The following is a 19,042-nucleotide window of genomic DNA, read 5'->3' on the forward strand; positions in this document are numbered from 1 at the left end:
AAGAACAAACAGTGGGCAGATATTTTCTGTTGGTAACAGCTACATGAGTCATAATCATGCAATGAGTATTTGGTGCTGTGCTGAAGTCTGCTGCTTTATCTGGAACATTTTTCCTGTTAGTGAAACCACAGTGGCTGCCATGCATGTTGACTAGTTTAAACACCTTCCCCCTGCCCTTTAATTTCTTGTAAAGGAGACTATATACAGAAGATGAGAATGAGACTTTCCATCACCATGATGCTGTTTGTTAGTCACCATACATTGTTCCTTTAATTGTGGTTTTATTAACCATGGTGTTGACTTTGACAGGTGAGTGGAAAAAAAGAACTGTAAAAATCCCAGACCTTAACTAAGCGGGTTATCTTGGTGCAGCACAATGACCAGAGCATGCAGGATGATCTTGAGTTTAGTGTACGCACCTTCTTGTCTTTGCAAAAGTTTTTCTTTGTGTTCATTGGTCACAAAAAAAGTAGAATCAGATACCAAGTTCTGCCCGAATACATTGTCAGTGCTTAAGATTATAACTTTAATTCTTTAGTTAATTCTTTCTCATATGAAATTTTCCACTAAAGAACTATTTCATTTTTCAGATTTGTAGGTATGTATAAATTATTATAGTTGTCACTAATATGAAATGGTTGCTGGTATTTTTTTTTTGTGTATTTATTTTTTGAAAAATCCTGAACGTTGGGCTTTTCATCCAAATTGATCCTTTGTGTATTGAAGGGAAACTATTGGATTGACAATCACAGAGAAAATGTTCAGATCTTGGGTGTATACTATTAATTGCTTTAATTCAAAGGTTTGATGATAAGCGTTCTTAAAGAATTTTTGATCTATCCATTCCATTGTTTCAGTTTATTGCAGTTTCTTCCATTGCTGAAAATTTTAGAATATGGATTTTAGTGGCTAATTTAAGTCTTTGGTCCGTTTCTGTGAAACATTATGCCTACTATGAACATTTTAAATTATTACATGGTTCTTTGCATAACGTATCATCCTTTGAAGAGGGCCGGTGTTGTTCTGATGATTAGCTGATAATGAAAGGTAAACTGGCTCAAGTTTTCTTGCTGTTACTTGAGAGCTTGAATTTCTGTCACAAATATTGCAGAGGATTATTTAAGCTGAAGTACTCTTTGGTTCACAGCAATACAATTTCACTATTTAATTTAGTTTCTATTTTATCATGTGTTTTGCAAGATGCTATTATTTCTTTTTAGAGTAGGACTTGAAATTAGGGACTGAAGTCGTTTACAAGAACTCTTAAAGAGATCGTACTGCCTAATGTTTCATAGCTGCAAGCCTTTAAAGATAATACAAATGACAAAGAGGGTATTCAGGATGCCAGGAAGGAACGCTGCAAAATTCATTTTAGAAAGTTGCATAGGAAATTTACTATCAAAACCTATTTTGTTTCTATAGATTTTTGTTTCAATATTTTGTCATACAATTTTGTGTAGGCTTTAAAATTTGTGCTGAATTCTGCATGAGATGTTCATCTCCATAAGAAGACCATTAGTAACAGTGATACTGTGATGAGGGAGACTCCAAGGCATAGAAATAGGAAATTGTGAAATGCATTTTTTGAGATAGAAGCATATTTACAAAGATTCTCCATTAGTTCTTTATTTTTCTCTGTAGAGGTGGTGCCTGTATGAGCATGGGGTTTCTACAAAACCTGTAGTCCTTGCTTTGGTGTTGCAGCAGCAGGATATTGCAGCTGCTGCGTTGCTTTATAAGGGCAGATATGAAGGATTTCTTGAAGTCTTCTCAGCAGTTTATCAAAGTTCACCAAAACATACTTGAATGTCAGTGATCTGTGTACCTTCCCTGGGGGAGGGGAGCAAAGAGGAGGAGTAGAAATTGCACTTGTTTTACTTGTTGCAGGATCTAGTTGTCTAGATAACTTGATTTTGCATTTTTCTAGTATTGTCATGCAAGCTGGTGTTTCACAGTACTAGAGTCAATACAGCTCCAGTGGACTTTGCTGAAGACTCTTGTTGTTACTCATACAGATAGTGTTTCCTTTGTACTTTCCAGGATGACATTTATGGCTTAAGGAGCTTGTAACGCAAGGGATGCTGTATAACAAGCATTTGACAGAGATGTAGGTTAGTTACACTGGTGCTAAACGTGCAGGAGCAAGGAGTCAAGAGCAGAAAAACAAGAGGCAACTTACGTGCTGTTCCCTTTTGCATGCCACAGGCATGAGTCTGTGAATTAAGATCTTTCTGAAGTAAAGAGTAGAGCGAAAAAAGAAGAGAGCCAAGAACAAGTCTGAGGATCTTATCAGAGACTGGAAGAGAGGAAAAAAGTATTCACTGAAGTGGTAGGTAGTAATTGACTTGAAAGGGTAGTGAGGCACTATGTCCTGTTGCCCTGTTTCGAGAAACAGAGGTCATGGAGTCTCCATCCTTGGAGATACTGAAAAGCTGCCTGGACATGGTGCTGGGCAAGTGTCTCTAGGTGGACCTGCTTGAGCAGCAGGGTTGGACTAGGTGGCCTCCAGAGGCCCCTGCCAACCTCAACCGTTCTGGTATTCTCTCGGTTGAGGAGGGGAGTGTGTTTCACAATTAACGCTGCTGAAATAATGCACCCAACAGTGGAACTTGTGCCTGTTTGACTGTGACACATCAAAACTTCTTAGTAAGGTCCCACATGTACTGTCCAAGCCTCTGTACCATCCTTTTTGGAACAACCATTCCTGCAGGTGGGTTGATTTTTGGAAGGGGAGAAAGAAAAGGAGATTAGGGCATGTGGGAAGCTGAAAATAGCATCATCTCTCAAAGCGTCATACCTGTAAGTGTCTGGTGATGGTTTGCAGGGAGCTCTTGCTTCAGTGGGGAAGGCCATGGAAGTATATTAGGATTTGGTGAAAAAGCTTTCCTGATTCTTAGCCTGCTTCAAGTGTTCTAAAAATGCTGACAGTTTTCTTGGTACTACCTTGCTGTATAGGTAATTCTTGTGGCAGCCGCTTCTTTCTTGTATGGTCCTGGGTTCTGGAGTGGGAACAGGGTGGAAGCAGTAGGAGTTCGTAATCCCGCTGCCCTGTTGTTTCTGCTTTTGTACTCTGTCGTATGTTCTAAGTCCAGCATTGCATAAACATTAGTTTTTTGCATTTTGGGACTAGCTGCTTCCAGTACAAAATTATTTAATCACTGAATTGTATTTTAGCTCAAGAAAGCTGTATATCGTATTGCTTTAGCCATTCAGGAGCAACTTCATAACAGTGGGGTTTTTTGTTTGAATGCTGGCCTTTACAAAGTCGTGTCAAGTACCCTTCTGTATCCGTAGCAGCGCTGTGGACCACCTTACTGCGCCTGGGTGTTATGGGGGCTATCACAAGAAACATTAAGAAATCTGTTCCCCGGGATTTCTGCAATAGCTTTGATTCTTATATTTTTAGTTTGCTAGAGAGACAGGGTGGAAGAGATGTAAGATATTATAAGGTATAAGATCAGAATTAGACGCAGATTATCTGCCTAATGTGGTTCTCGTTAGCACAAATAATATGGATACCGATTGGAGAACAAACGGATTATAGAAAAAGAAATGAAAACATCCAGATCCTGAGCATTTGGAAAGCATGACACTGATGTATTTGTGTAACCTTTTCATCAAGAGCGATGCTGAAGTCGAAGAGGGGATTTTGATTTCCTTCATTAAAAGCTTATTAAATGAAGAAATAGGACAGTCGTCGTTTCGCTTCAGTGGTTGGGGGTCACAGAGGCGGGCCTGATCTCCTCAGGATATTAATGCCTGCTTTCAGCTGGGGGAAATGAGCCGTCGCTGGAGTTAGCTGCAGCTTTGTGTGCTCGTCACTAGGGATCCCCATATGTCCTGGGATCGGCGGCGGTCGGAAATGGCAGAGCTCGGCAGCAGGGAGCAGAGGGCTCTCATTGCTATTCATAACAGGTAGCTCGGCTCAGTCTGCCCAGAGCAAGTCTGTTTAATGTTGATCAGCTGTCCATCTGATAAACTGAATTGATATGGACATTTCCTCCAAGGGCTGCCCTGACAATGACAGCAGGAGCATCGGGATGTCTTGTTAGTCTTTTTCTCCGAGCTTGAAATTTTATTAACCCTTTGTCAGAGCCGAGCCAAGCATGATTACAATGCTGCGGCTGTGGGTTGTGTGCGTCTCTCCCTCGCCTCTTTGAAAAACAGCATCAACCTTCAATTTTGTTGTCTACATGGAGAATGGCTAGCTGGTTTTTTTTCGGATTGTTTTTCTCTGCATGGAGCTAAAATAGTGAATTATAAAGGCAGCTTTTAAAACAGCTTAGTCTTTTTGTGTGTGACAAAATATGTTGGGAACATCTGTTTATCCTTTGCCCTCACCTCGCCTACCTTCTTCGTGCCTGCCCAGGCTGTGTGGCTTCACTAGCTCTTCCCTCTTGCTAATTGGCACAGATCACTGGCCTGAAACTGTTGCTGCTGGGGCTCTTCGCGGGTCAGATATATTTGGGGCAGAAGGTTCCCTTAGATTACTATCAATTGGGGTAGCTGCAACACATCTGCACTGTCCAGAGGAAACAGTATTAATTTACTCAGTACTGTGCCAATACTGAAGCAGAATCTAACCTGAGCATGTATCGTGGGTGTGTGACTGCATGAAGCAGTTTTGTTGATGGATCGGTGCTTGGCCATTTTTGAATAAGCCCAGGGAGCATAACATAACATGCCTTTGTGCTAGGTTGCAGTTCAATTTGAACTTTAAGGGCTTTTTCATCATCTGTCTAGTTGAGGGCATACGTTGCGTTTTTGCTCATATGTGGAATCTCCCTGACATAAAGGGAACTGCTGGAGTCAGAAAAGATGTGAATGTGCTGAAAATTTCATAAAGGGGGGGCCTGTGTGTATCTGGGCTTGCAGAGTTAAGAGGATGCTCCAGTGCGTTGCTCTCTTCTCCCCTCGTCCCTGCTCAGTCATTATGTCTGTTCATCGCCCTGTTGTAGTTCTGAGCGAAGGTGACATCTCTGGGCTGCTTGAAGTGACAGTCGCTAACTGTCGGGGGCTACAGGGCTGAACTACGGGAGGAGGGGAGGAGAGCACTGTGCTAATGACTCTTTTCATGCCTTTTCCAAAAAATGAAAATAAATAGAGGTCAAGCCTCTATGGGATAACTTCTGTGGCAAGCATCTCAGAAGGATTTGAAACCCCAGAATTCAGAATGTGGCACACTGTGTGTTGGAAGAAGAAGTGATTTGTAAACCTATCCAGATAAAATTGAGTCTGCCCCTTTGCTGGACAATCAGCTTTGCTTCTTCTGATTAAAACAACCAGTGGAATATCGTTAGTGCACAATTTTAAAATGTTCAGCTGTTTCTCCTCTCCCCCCTGCACCCTCCTCCCTTGGTATTATTGAACTGCAAGGTGTCCTGTTATTAATTTAACTCTGATTTGAGCAGTCATTGACTGCAGCATTCTTACGGTGTTCCGATCGGCTTGCTCACGACTCCCCTGCTGATAACGTCCTTTGTTCTTTCCCATCAGTACTTCTGCATGGCATTTTCTTCATGTCAGTGTCCCTCAAGCTTCCAGAAGACAAAATAAAAAAAGAAAGCACCATGAGGACTGTATTGATTACTTAGCTTTATTTCGTGAAAGAATTCAAACAAAGGGCAGTCTTCCTCCAAATGGAACCTGTGGTACCCGTGGCTTACCTGGAAATACTTAGTGATAGCTCTCTGTGCTTAACGCCTCCAGCTGGGGCTTCTAGAAGTACATAGAAGAGCTACACAATAATTCATAAAGTATCTCTTTAGCACATGCGGTTGTTCCCCCCCTCCCCCCCGAATCTATGTTTTATTCATAGCATCAAAATAATTGTACTTCTTCTTTGCTTTCAGTCAAAGAAGTCTGGCCGAGATTACGGAACTGATCCACACGGCCTTTCTGGTGCATCGTGGCATAGTGAATATTGGCGAGCTCAAGTCCTGCGATGGCCCACTGAAAGATATGCAGTTTGGAAATAAAATGGCTGTTTTAAGTGGAGATTTTCTTCTCGCAAATGCTTGTACAAGCCTTGCACAGTTGCAGAATACCAAGGTAAAAAAAAAAAAAAAAAAAAATCTTCTGCTGCCAGAGCAAGTAACTATTAGTGAATCTTCTGAAAAAGAGGCCCTTTAAAAAATCAGCAGTTGTGGTATGTGTGTATGTATGGAGCATCCTTTAAAAATCAGCATGCTTACGTTATAGCTGTAGATGGATTGACAGGCTGCTGCTGCTGTGAACATCTCTCCTATAGAATTGCTGTGGTGAGGCCTTTAGTGTACATTCTGAAGCACGGTGGTAACAGATGAGTGGTTAGTTTGGTGAATTTAACGTGTATGCAGTGGCATGCTCTTGACATGTCAGCCCACCTCTGGCAGGCTGCCACCTGAAGACGTGTTGGGTTTGCTATTTTGTTATAGCTTGTGCTTTGTGAAAGGTTTGTCTGTCTTAGGGAATTCTTGGGGGACAAGGTTTCATTTCTTTGTCTACAGAGCGCTCAGGTGACGTTTTACTCATAATAAAATTGCTTTGTTAGGCATTTGGATGCCCCTGAGTATTGGATTGCCCTATTAACATGGATGTACTGGCTTCTAAAGGACAGCTGTAATCCAGCTGCTCAGCCAAACTGTTTGAAACTTTACAGGGAAATGTTTTTCATGACAAACGAATTGTATGTGTGTATGAACTTAGAAAATGAGACTGGTGGAGACCTTAAGAGATCATCTCTCTAGTCAGTTTTTCTCAGGATCAGCTACACCAAATCATTCTTGACATGTGTTTGTCTAGCTTGTTCTGAAAACCTCCCGTGGTGGAGAGAGATTCCTGGGTATCTCTGTGCCAGTCTAGTGTAGCACCTAACTATGTATGGCTGGAGAGTTTAGTGTGCCAGTCCAGTGGAAACAGAAAACAGGGGTACTTTTTATATGTCTGATGATTGTTGCTATATCATGATGTAAAATAAATGTTTGTCGTGTGCAGTTGTCAATAACCAACATCGTTTTAATCCTGAGCTTAAGGAGTCTATTGTTTTTAGATTCTCATTCTAAAGCTCCTTGTGATGGTAGTTTATTTCTGTACTGCTTTGATCATGAGTGTGGCAGTTTTCTCTCAAAAGTGGTGTCATTTTGTAACATAGAGATGAGATTCAAGAGAAGACACAGAAAATTAGATGTCAGGCTGGTGGAAGAGTGAGTTAAGCCATTATGGTGGTAACTGGTAGTAAGTATTAAAAAAAAGTTTTACATGGTGCAAGATTTTAGTCATACTGTAACCAAAATGGGGTACAGTTGATTTTACTAATTGTTGTTGATTTGTATCCGTTCTTTTTTTTTTTTTTTTAGTACTTAATAAGATTCTCAAGACAGACAAAAGGATTTAACTCTACATCAATTTTTTTGTTTCAACATAAGAGGAAGCTTGTATAAAATGTAACACCTATTACTTTGCATTTAGTACATCATTAAGTATTGCAGCAGCAATGTATAATCCCTGAAGACTTGCCAGGAAACAAGCCTACAGTGAAATGAAGCACAAGTGCAAAGAAATACTTTTTTTTTTTTTTTTTTTTAAAGCAATCATTATACTGCATGTCGGAAAATTCTGCCAAAACATTTTAACACTTTTTTTCATTTTTCTGACATCTAAATACTTTCATAGCTCTACATACGATAAGTGGGATGCCATTATGGAAACTGATTGACTTAGTAAATTATTCTTTTTCATATGTCTAACCCTACTAGCAAAGTTAGAAAAATTGAAGTACAAGCTATAGAAATCTCCTGACAGGTGCAATGATTTAAACATACTGTATTTATTCTTTTGTAAATGATGAATTTTCAAATCTGGCATCTGTTTTTCAGCAGTGTGAAATAACTGTGACTTTTTTCCTTCATAATGTTTTGTTTTCTTTGATGTAAAAAGTAAAAATCACAGTACTGCTTTTTTGCTGGCATTTATTTGGTAGCTCAGCAAATTAGCTAATGAAATGAGCAATATTATATCGTACATGGTACTGACCGTGGTAGGCTATAACCTCTGTAGACATGCTTGGCTGCTGTATAGACTAGAATTTAAACTAAAGGGGGTTTTAACATTAACTGAAATCACTGCTACCAAGATAATTTTATTGTGCTGTTAAACTCTTGTCTGAGCTTGTGTATGATGCATTTATCTCTGTGCTTCTCTCGGGGCTGGCAATTAGATGTGAAATTCTGTAGTCGTAATGAAATGCAGAGCTATTTTATAATTGCCAAGGGTAAAATTAGCAAAGTCAATTATTTTCCCTTAGGCTTTTCCCTGTAGATATTAAAAGACTGCAAGGTAATTGCCTTAGGTAACACTTTGATTTTTAAATAAAATTAAATATAGGAATTGTTGTTGTTAATTCGTAGTAATTTTCCTCTTCTTGCTACTGTTGTAGAATATAACTGTAATGATCTTGACAAGACTCAAGTCTCAGGGTTTGGGGGTTTCTTTTAAACTAGTGTTCATACTTCTCATATGTTTGTGAAAGTTATGCAAAAGAAGGGCTTGGGGGGTGTTTTGGGTTTGTTTTTTTCAGTATCTGAGGTACATGGACTCTAGATTTCTTGAAATGTCAGTTAGGAAGCCTCCTGTAATATAAATTTTGCTGTTGTGCTGTTATAAAGTAATCTAAAATTTTGAGTGTTGAACACCTAGTGATAGTTCAGAAGAAAGCATTCACGTTTTCTACTTTGTGAAATTATGAGACGTTTATTATGATTACAAAGTTGGCATTGACTGAGGCTTAAAATAAAGTATTGAAGGGCAGATGCAACTGCATGCTACATTTTTGTAATCATGATGAAGTTTTACATTTATTCAGATAATAAGTACTGCTTAAAATGAACAAGAATGTCTTCAAAAAACTTTTACAGCTACAACGCATTAGATTGATCAGATCACACGCATTTAAAATTCATTTGTACATTCATGTTAACTTTTTGATCATCGCATATAAGTTATCCCTTTTTTTGTTTTACTTTGTATTTTGGGTGGTGGCTTTTCTTGGCCTGCTGATTGTGGTGATAAATTATATTGTTGATTGAACATAACATGGATATAACCTTACTTCAGAACTGCATCTTGTAGCATATTGGACATTGTTAATCCATGGATTTTAGGACGGAATTGAGCCCCAAGAGGAATTGGGTTGGGATCTTGTAGTAGCTGGTGTATCAGCAGTGGGTTCAGGAATGGTGAGCCTTTGAGAAGGAAGGGCATGGCTGTTTTTTGCTACTTAAATAACAGCACGGTAATGCCTGGTAATGTGCTGATTTATTGGACTGGGGTGTGTTTGTATGGGGTGATGGGGTTATTTTGACAGGTTTTCTCATTGTGAGGTTGCCGTATATTGATCCTAGGATTGTGATAAGATATTTGTAAAAGTCATCATAAACATGTAGGTATGGGAAAGGTGGAAAAGTAAATGGTGTTTGCCTAACAAAATAAGGTGCCTCCCAACTGTCTTGTGGGATATGTGACCGTATGCGGTTTTAGATAAATATGTGAATAAATTATTAAGCAGTGTAAAAGGATATGTTTAAGGATTGGTTCTTTGTTGCCATCTGAAAGTAATATATCTTTAACATTTGTTCTCTCACTTTGCCTAGTGGGGATGAAACTGCTAACAGCAAATTTTGTTGTATGGCAGTGCTTCCTTGGCTCTGGTAGCAAAAAGTGTCAGTTTTGTCTTTGATTTCTGCTTAAGTAACCTTTACTTCTTGTAATATTTTTAGGGTGGCATTCAGATGCAAACATAGCAAAAGTAACAAGCATTAATTGGCATTTTTGTCACCTGTTAGCCAGATACATGATATGGGCATTTTAACACAAGTGATGTGCAAATATTGACCGCGATATTATCAAATAATGTACTTTTTCAGGGTGTATCACAGATAAGTTCGAAGAAAGCTGTTGCAGCATTAAAGCTGGAGCTTGCTAGAGCATCTGAAACATCAGTTGTCTAATGAAACTATGGAGGGGGTGCATAAAAGATGTAATTGTGATCAGTTTTGGTCCTCCCACGCTCTGAAGACAGTGATGCATAAAACTTCAGAAGGACAAAATGATGCATTTTAGTGCAATGCCTGCTGTAATGTGCTGATGGCTAAAGAAAATGGTAAAATAATCTGTAAATTCGTTGCTTGCATCTCCATGAACTGATAGGAAGGCATCCCTTTGTATTTAAAAAAAAAACAAAATACCAAACCAACCAGCCAACGCCAAACCACCAAAACCCAACATATCCAAACCAAAAAATAAAAACACCCAAAAAAGAAAGAAAGAAAAAGAAGAACCCAGCCCCAAAACCTGATATACACGTAAGGGTAGTGTTCTCCGTCGGTCTTACTGAAATCTTGAGAATTACTCTGTTTTTCCCCACTATGATTCAGTGAGCTCTTGTTGGAATGATTAAACTGCTCACAGAAGCACTTGAAAATCTACAGCCTGAAAGCTTGGAACTGAATTTAAGAATCTTGTCTGTCAATGCAGAGCTCTGCCAGAAGACCACATTATAGAGCATTGTTTTATTAAGCATTATTTGTTTATAAATAAACAGTAGCACAGATGTAGTACTTCTATAGTGGATGCATTTCTGTATGTTAAGTTTATGTGTTCCTAAAGGCATAAATGTGTTGTTTACAAAATAGGCCTTGTGTTTGCATAAACATCAACAAGTTACTCATCTAAGTCTTCCTAAGTCTTCCTATTGCAACAGTCTGACTGTACACTGTGCTTCATAAAAGAACTGCTTCTCTTGAACTATGGTTTCTACTTCTGTGGCATCAGTTGGGGTCCTGTGGGGAAGGCTCAGTGCTGAACTTGAGCAACTTGGTTTCTTGCTGACCAGCAAGTGATATGGAGAATAGCCCCTTCCTGGAATTGTGCCATGTGTGCTTTTGATGTAAATTGGCATTTCTGAGAATTGACAAACAAGTCAGCTAGAATTACAATTTTTAAATGTCATTTAAGAAAAGTAGTACTTGCATCGGGCTTTTTCTTTCCCTGAATGATGTCAAAAGAAGAACATAAACTTTACAAAAAATATTTTAAGTATTAAACCAGTGAAAAATCATGGATTGGCTAAAGAAATGATTCTTAGGATCAGTGGCAGTTTTCTGGTCCTCTCTTCAAAACTGAAAACTTACTCTAAAGAACATGAAGAGCGCATGCCATCAAGAATACTGTAAGAAATACGCTTTTTAAAAGGAAATGTCTTGTTGCCAATGTAAAGGCAGCCATCAGCAGCCACTGACTTGTAATCGATCCAAATTACTGTCCCTCAGACAGAGTTTTTCATTTTGTTTGAGGTGAGTAGAAGGTGCTTCTTGGTAAATGTGGTTGTGAGAAGAGTTATTTTCAAAGCAATGAAAGTTATTTTGAAAGAGCTATTCTTCATTGTTTTTTCTGGTGGAAAATTTTAACCATAAATACCTGCTAAGAGTACTTACATTGTATTTTACATAAAATAAACAAAGACCCTTAATCTGAGTTTCCCTTCTGAGATTCAGTAGCTGTATTGATCAGAGAAGTCAGGATGAAAAAATCATGGAGAAAAGGCGAGAACCAGAAGTAATGTGTTTGCTCTGAGTTACAGTGTTAATATAGAAGGCTGAAGCTGATAATAAAACCATTTTCGAATCATGTATATTTTTAATTTTTCTTAGCTCTTCACCTCTTCCCATGTATCTACTTGCTTTTTCTTCCCCAATGCAAGCTGCTGTAAGAGATTAGGACCTTTAAAATCATCGGTCTGCAGGGCAGCTAGGTGACACTGAGGTGTGAATTTGGCAAGGGGTGGAGATCAAATTAGTTTGAGACCCAGGCTGTGAAGTTTGGTAGTGAAGTTGAGTTCATCAGAAAAAAAAAAAAAAGGAAGAAAAACAGCCTTCAAAATTTTTCCTAGAAAGCAGGATGAAGTGCTTTTTGGAAGTATGTTTCCGTGTCTGTCTTGCTGTACCTTCCCCTGAGGTGGTGTTTGTGGTGACATACTGGACTAATTAGGGAGTAGGATAGTGTCTAGATTGTGGAGTATTTTTATTCTAATTTAGCATTTGAGGGTGCCACAGGGGCGTGTCTTAAAAGCAGACACTACCGAAAAATATAGGTCAATTTAAAGAGCTTTGAACTGATTTATGGAAAAGTACATTTAAGGAATACTGTTTTATCTGGGATTTGGGGGAAAAGAAAAACAAGGAAGAATTGTAATGTTTTCGAGCTTTTCACCTAATATGAGGTGACATAAGACAACATAGCCATCATGACTATATTCTTGCCGAAGAAAGTTGTTCTTTGGGCAACCCTAAATAAGCAGTTCTGTATCTTCACAGAATCACAGAATGATAAGGGTTGGAAGGGACCTCTGTGGGTCATTTAGTCCAACCCCGCTGCCGAAGCAGGGTCACCTACAGTAGGCTGTAGAGGACCTTGTCCAGGCGGGTCTTGAGTGTCTCCAGAGAAGGAGACTCCACAACCTCCCTGGGCAGCCTGTTCCAGTGCTCCGTCACCCTCAGAGGGAAGCAGTCTTCCTCATGTTCAGATGGAACTTCCTGTGCTTCAGTTTGTGCCTGTTGCCCCTTGTCCTGTTGCTGGGCACCACTGAAAAGAGCTTGGCCCCATCCTCCTGACACCCACCCTTGAGATATTTGTAAGCATATATTAGGTCCCCTTGCAGCCTTCTCCTCTTCAGGCTAAACAAGCCCAGCTCCCTCAGCCTCTCCTCGTAGGAGAGATGTTCCAGTCCCCTCACCATCCTCGTAGCCCTCTGCTGGACTCTCTCCAGTAGCTCCTCATCTTTCTTGAAGTGGGGAGCCCAGAACTGGACAGAGTACTCCAGATGTGGCCTCACCAGGGCAGTGTAGAGGGGAAGGAGAACCTCCCTCGTCCTGCTGGCCACACTCTTCTTGATGCACCCCAGGATCCCATTGGCCTTCTTGGCAACAAGGGCACACTGCTGGCTCATGGTTAACCTGTCGTCCACCAGGACACCCAGGTCCCTCTCCACAGAGCTGCTCTCCAGCAGATCTTACAGTATTAAGATACGTATCCAATATTGGTATACAATTTAGCATAGATTTTACTGGAGAATGCAAACACACTTTCAGTACTGAGAAATACATTGTTACGATTCATACATAATTATGAATAAATTATTAATAAAACTTATTTGTTTCAATAATTAGTTTTGGGGTGCACCAAAATTTACTAATTTGCATGCACTTATGAGAAGTAAATTTGGGTTTAGTTTACCTTAAAGTAAAACATAGATGAGATTGTAATTCAGACAAACTTTTTGTCCATTTAATGGACATGTATTGTTTTTTCTGCCCAATGTTCTCAAAGACTGGACTTTTAATAAGAAGTTTTCTTTACAAAAGTTTTGTTGACAGTCGTGAAGTTCCTTTGGTAGCAAAAAGGCACTCTTTATAATAGTTGATGAAAGTATTTAAGCGTTAGGGGGAAAAAAAATCCTGTATTTTGGAAATAAAAGATGAAAATCATTTGGAATCAGTACTTGGTAATCAAATTTTCCACACTACTGCCTTAGAACTTTTGTCTAGCATTTCTGCTGTCATTAGACATAGCAGTTCTGGTGATGATGATGGTAAAATTGTAGAATGATGCTAGTGAACCTCCTAATTACTGCATTGTGCTCTTCCCTTTGCCCCTTTCCATGCTCATGTCAGTGGAACAGTTGCTTAGCAAGTACATCGTTTGCCTTGTTTTCAAGAAGTAAATTCATAGCCCCTAAATCACTCCTGAGCACAGGAAGCATTCAGTTTTCTGAATCTTTTACAGATTTTCTTTTTTTATTTCACTTTTGCTATCTATAACTGGTAATGTAATTAAATGTTTGTAAAATTTCATTACTTTAATGACTGCAGTTATATGTTTGAAAAGGAATCTTTTGGAGAAGTTAAATTACAGGATTAGGTGACACAGTTTATTTATTTACTAATTTAATTGAAATTCTAAAAATTAGACTTCATCTGTAATTGTGGTAATAGGTTAGAAACAGTCTCCTTTTTGATCTGTAAGAGTTCTGTTGCATTGCAGTGCATGTCAGTTTTGAGATTACAACCACTTAACTTTGCTTTGATTCCTAATGAGTGCATTCCTCAAATAGGTCTATTCCTTACCTTGGTGGCCTTTTGCACCTGTACTGGTTTTAAAAGCTAATGCTTTGGGAAAGCTTAACACAAGCTAGACTCACTGGCGTTAGTATAGGTCTGTACAGAAAGAGTTTATTTTTCTGTCGTTCTTGGCCATGGCACTGCTGGAAAATTTTATGTTTAGATTTCAGTCTACTTTCTCCCACTTCTGCACAAAAAAATAGTTTTTAAAAAAAGAAAACAAAAGAAAAGAGCATGATTTCTGCCCTTACGGAGCTGCATGACTTAGAACCAGTGCCTTGCAGCAGAATGACTGCTGCAGAACCTGGAAGGACTGAGATTGAGACTGATACCAAAATCTGTAGTCATAGATATGACTGTGAATCATCAAGTCTAAGACTGAAGCCCTTTCCCAAAAATATACTGCAAGAATAATTTGAAAGCATCGAGGCATGGAGCTATCAAGAACGGAATTGCGAGTGCTTGAGATACTGTCTCAATGCTATGTTGACTGAGCAAGTAACAGTCTTGGGCAGAAGTTACCCACTCAGTTCAGATGAATTTTCAGTAGACTACTGAAGATTTTCATACTGGTTTGCACAAAGTCCATTTAATCTTCTCGCCTCTGAATCATCTCACTTATAGTTTCCTTAACTTGCACGTGAATTTGCCTTCCTCATAGTAGCAATCGGACATGTCTTTCTGCTTCTCTGGTCTGCCCAGCAGACCAAAGTCAGTGTTTACTGAATACCTGTCATTATTCCAGATAAATATTGTTATCCTCAGAGGTAAACCACACAGCTACTTCTAATACCTGATTAAGTAGTTCTTTATCTGATAGAACTACTGCGTGCCTTGTTCTGATTAACAGAGTGCTCTGGAAAACACTAATGTGCTATCTATACATGAAAGAGAGAGGTCTTTTCAGAGATGACTCTTGAGGATCAATGAACGAAAAAATGAACACTAATTTGAAGAACCTGAAGAAAAAGTTGATTTTGTTGAGAGGAAAGTCAGAGGTCATCCAAGATACCAAGATAATTGCTGTACCTGGGAAATGTGTTCTGGATAGTTGGGGTAGCAGTGTCTGTACTTCTGTTTTCTCCCTTAATGTGTGATGCTGAATTGGCAATTGTCTAGTGGTGCAGACAAATGGCTTAGGAGTCAAAAATATTTGCAGGTTTGGAGATATATATATGCATATATTCTGTGTGGGTATGTGTGTGTATATATATATATAAAAATCAATTTCATTGAATGTCAAGGCTAAATTATGGAAAAAAGGTTCTTATTAATTTTTTTTTTTTGAAAGGCAAAACCCCTCACTTTTCAAAGAGGAATTTTGCCTTTCAAAGGTTTGAGGCAAATGTTAATAAGTGGCTGTATTTGATATTTCCTCAACTGTTAACAAGAAACTGTATCCAAGATGTTGATCGCTGCCAGAATATATAGGAAATGGATATTTAAAAGAAAACTAAATTTATTCTTAGAAATTAATGAAAATTTGTGGGTATGTGATGTTTTATTCTGCATGAGATGCATACTGTGAGAAAGGACTGTCAAGAGCCAGCAGTTCTGCTGCTTCATTCACCAGTTACATAGGTATTGCCACTGCCTGGGCTTCTTAAAGCAGAGATATTCATTACAGCTCTTTCTTTCACAGCCATGAATGATCATCATGGGGGAATTCATTGCTAAATAGCTTTAGCTCATACACAAATTATAAAACGAATTTTCATAAAGTTGCAGAAGGTGATGTCCTTCATGAGCAATATTTGTGATGCCAACTTCATTATTTTTATAGCTAAAGTAGCGGAAGATCACAAGTTCTGTTTTCTTGGCTTTATTTAAAGTCTGTTTCTTAAACATAATAAGATTCATACTGAGAGTGCATAGTCGGATAAAAAGCAATCAAATCTGTTTCTGGTGGAATACTGTCTTAACAATATTATCTTAAACAGACTTTTTTTTGTGTGTGAGGACTTACTACATATTAACATCAGTCTTTGGGTGGGTGGGATCATAGGACGTATTTGGTTCTAGAGGTGGACTTGCATGACAAGGCGGTCAATAAACAATTTTGCAAAAGGACTGGAGGTCACAGTGCATAGTACATAGTCAGCTGTCTACCTGGAGTACAACTTCAATAGAGAATACACTTTTAGAAAGTGAAAATAGATTTTTGTGATGATTCAGTTGCAATTCAGAGCTGTTAACAATAGTGATAAAAATCTAAGATTGGTCTGGATGGCCTTGCTTAGTCTCCCAAAAACTGAATTATTTGTAGAAGGGGAATCTGTTCCCAGTACAATCAGTAAAATTAACCCTTTCCTAAGAGAGTATTTAGCACCAGCTTTGTAGCCTAGATTTTATTATTTCAGAGATGAGAAAAGTTGTTGTTATTACTGGTGCTGCAGACGTGAGTACACAATATCAGCTATGGTCCTCCTCCACCAGCTGCTGGTATCACAGAATGGTTGAGGTTTGAAGGGACTTTTCGAGATCATCTAGTCCCAACCTCCTGCTCAGGCAGGGTCAGCTAGAGGAGGTTGCCCAGGACCATGTCCAGATGGCTTTTAAATATCTCCCCGGATGGACACTTCGCAACCCCTTTGGGCAACCTGTTCTGTTGTTTGATGCCCTCACAGTAAAGTGGTTTCATGTGTCCAGATGGAGTTTCACGTTTTAATTTTTGCCCATTGCCTCATCCTGTCAATGGGCACCGCTGAGAAGAATTTGGCTCGCTCTGCTTCATTCCTTCCCAGCAGGTGTTTATACACTTTGTGTTACTAGGAGAGGTTAAAATACATGTCTTGTAAATAGGGTGATAGATTACCTATGTCCTTCCCTCTTTTTGCGCTGCTGTAAACCTAGTCTTTAAAACTAACCTTCCTAGGGTCAAATTTTTCATAAAAGTGCCTCTACATCTGGAGTGGCTTCCATACAATAATACAGTATAGTGCATAAAATTATAGCAGTAATGTGGATGAGTTAATTGTGGTTTTAAACAGAACACTGAGGTGTTTGACATCCTGTTGGCTAGCAAGAAGGTTGAATCTTTGGATGGACTAGAACTGGTCATTAATGTTAGAGTTTTGAAATTCAGCAGCATTTCACTTGGAGTCTAGAACCTGATTGCTGCTACCCCCGGTACGGTGGGTTGTTGATTTGCTAGTTTAACAAACATCTGCAGCTTCGTTTAGTAGATTCCATTGGTCGGATGCTAAACAGTATTACTTCTGATTCACGTTTATTTAGATACAGTTTATGCAAAACAGCTAATATCACTTGCAGGTATGATTTGTGTCAACTTGGAGCTGATCAGACTTTTTGTTCAATTCCGTTTAATCCACAATTCGTTTGCGAACATATAGCGGTTGAATGCTTGTCTGCACCAGCATGACTGGAAATAGTGTTTAATAGCCATGCTCTTCTGTGTCATTTATGGATGAGGAGGGTTTTAAAGCTACGGAACCCTGTAGTCACGACACCTTCTTTGTTCACTGTTTTATATAGAAGAAAGAAGAAAGATACGTAATGAAATTACCCCACCTAAAAGGGTCAAACTGAAGAAGTCACATACTTCTCTAACCTGAGTCGCTCATCAACAGCTGTTGGAGTACTTTAGTGCAAAGATCTGCCGCAATGGATCTGCAAAGATATTAATACACTATGTACACAGGTACTATGTGGAGGTAGAGAAGGGAAAACAATATGTGTTCTGTTGGTTATGTTATGGTTAAGGAAAATGTCTGAATTACTCAGTAAAAGTCTTTATACTAGTGAAAACTCCTTCTGTAGATAGTGTTGCATCAGCATAGAAAGGGTAACTTAACACTGTTGAAAATCCTTACGGTAAGCTGACCTTAACATAGGTATTTGGCAGTCCTAACAATACTCAAATGAACTGCCACTGATTATTTTGAAGGATTTTTTTATGTCTAGGAAGTACCTTTTATCAAGTGGTGGGTTTGGGTGGTGTGTTTACATTGCACTCTGTATTTTGCTACTAATTCATCATTAACAGGGTGAAGAAAACCATAACTGTGTTTTCCAAGAGCATTTAAAACTTGCTAGAAAGCAGATCACTGTGAGGAGTCCTTTCTGTGCGTTTCAACTAAGAGAGGGACAGCTTCAAAAAATGGGAAAGCTCAAGATGATTTCAAATAGTAAATCCAATAGAATTCAATAAACATTACATTAAAAAAAATCTGTAGGCTGGCACACTTAGTTACCCATATGACTAATGATGTTTGAGGAGATTACCAGGAAAGAAAATTGAATTCCAGTGTTCTTGGAACTCCTTAGAGTTGTTAATCCCTTTTTTTTAGGTTTTATTGAACAATCAAAATCCAATTTCAGCTGTTTACTGAGTTTCGTCTTTAGCTTCCTGGTGTGGCAATGTTTCTGTGTCAAATGCAGGAGAACATTTAATTTTAGGAGCTTTCCGTGGAATTTTGAAGTGTGGAAATATTTCAAAAACTTAGCACTTGCTTGGTGACGGAAGTCAAATGCAAGTTGAAGGAACTTTTATCTGTATATGTAATGTTTCCTGACTTGTCTGTTTTTCTTCTTTACTTGTATGGAGAAGTCTTGCTACGTTTTCAAGTCTATGCAGCAGCAGCAAGGAGTGGGGTCTGTCATACAGATGGGTGAGGCAAGGATATTGGTTCAACACTAAGAAAGGAAGGAATTACTTGTGGTCCTTCTTGAAAGGAATTTGGCAAAGCTGAGGAAGTTTGTCAAATAGAAATCAGGACGGATGAGGAGCAAAGATATATCCATTGCTGTGTTCTTCCTAATGCTGTTTCCTGTCTTCCTGCAAAAGCTCCATCCTTTCCCTGATGTTCCCCTTGAAAATATCCGGTAGAGTCTGGAGAGGCACCATATTACTACTCTGAAATAGTGTG

At 39.0% G+C, this 19,042-nt stretch overlaps 1 protein-coding gene across 7 annotated transcripts in view; it reads left to right on the forward strand.

Annotated features, from left to right (window-relative positions):
- PDSS2 (decaprenyl diphosphate synthase subunit 2) overlaps positions 1 to 19,042 on the forward strand; it is a 121,781-nt gene that overhangs the window by 69,649 nt on the left and 33,090 nt on the right. For all 7 annotated transcript variants that reach the window (XR_012763198.1, XM_075414282.1, XM_075414284.1 and 4 more), the window contains one exon: positions 5,853 to 6,051. Coding sequence is in view for 6 of the 7 variants with exons in the window: in XM_075414282.1 (XP_075270397.1) it covers positions 5,853 to 6,051 (199 nt within the window). In the remaining variant the exon portion in view is untranslated. The remainder of the gene's footprint in view (positions 1 to 5,852; positions 6,052 to 19,042) is intronic.

The sequence above is a fragment of the Opisthocomus hoazin genome, chromosome 2 (assembly GCF_030867145.1).
Source record: "Opisthocomus hoazin isolate bOpiHoa1 chromosome 2, bOpiHoa1.hap1, whole genome shotgun sequence".
NCBI lineage: Eukaryota > Metazoa > Chordata > Aves > Opisthocomiformes > Opisthocomidae > Opisthocomus > Opisthocomus hoazin.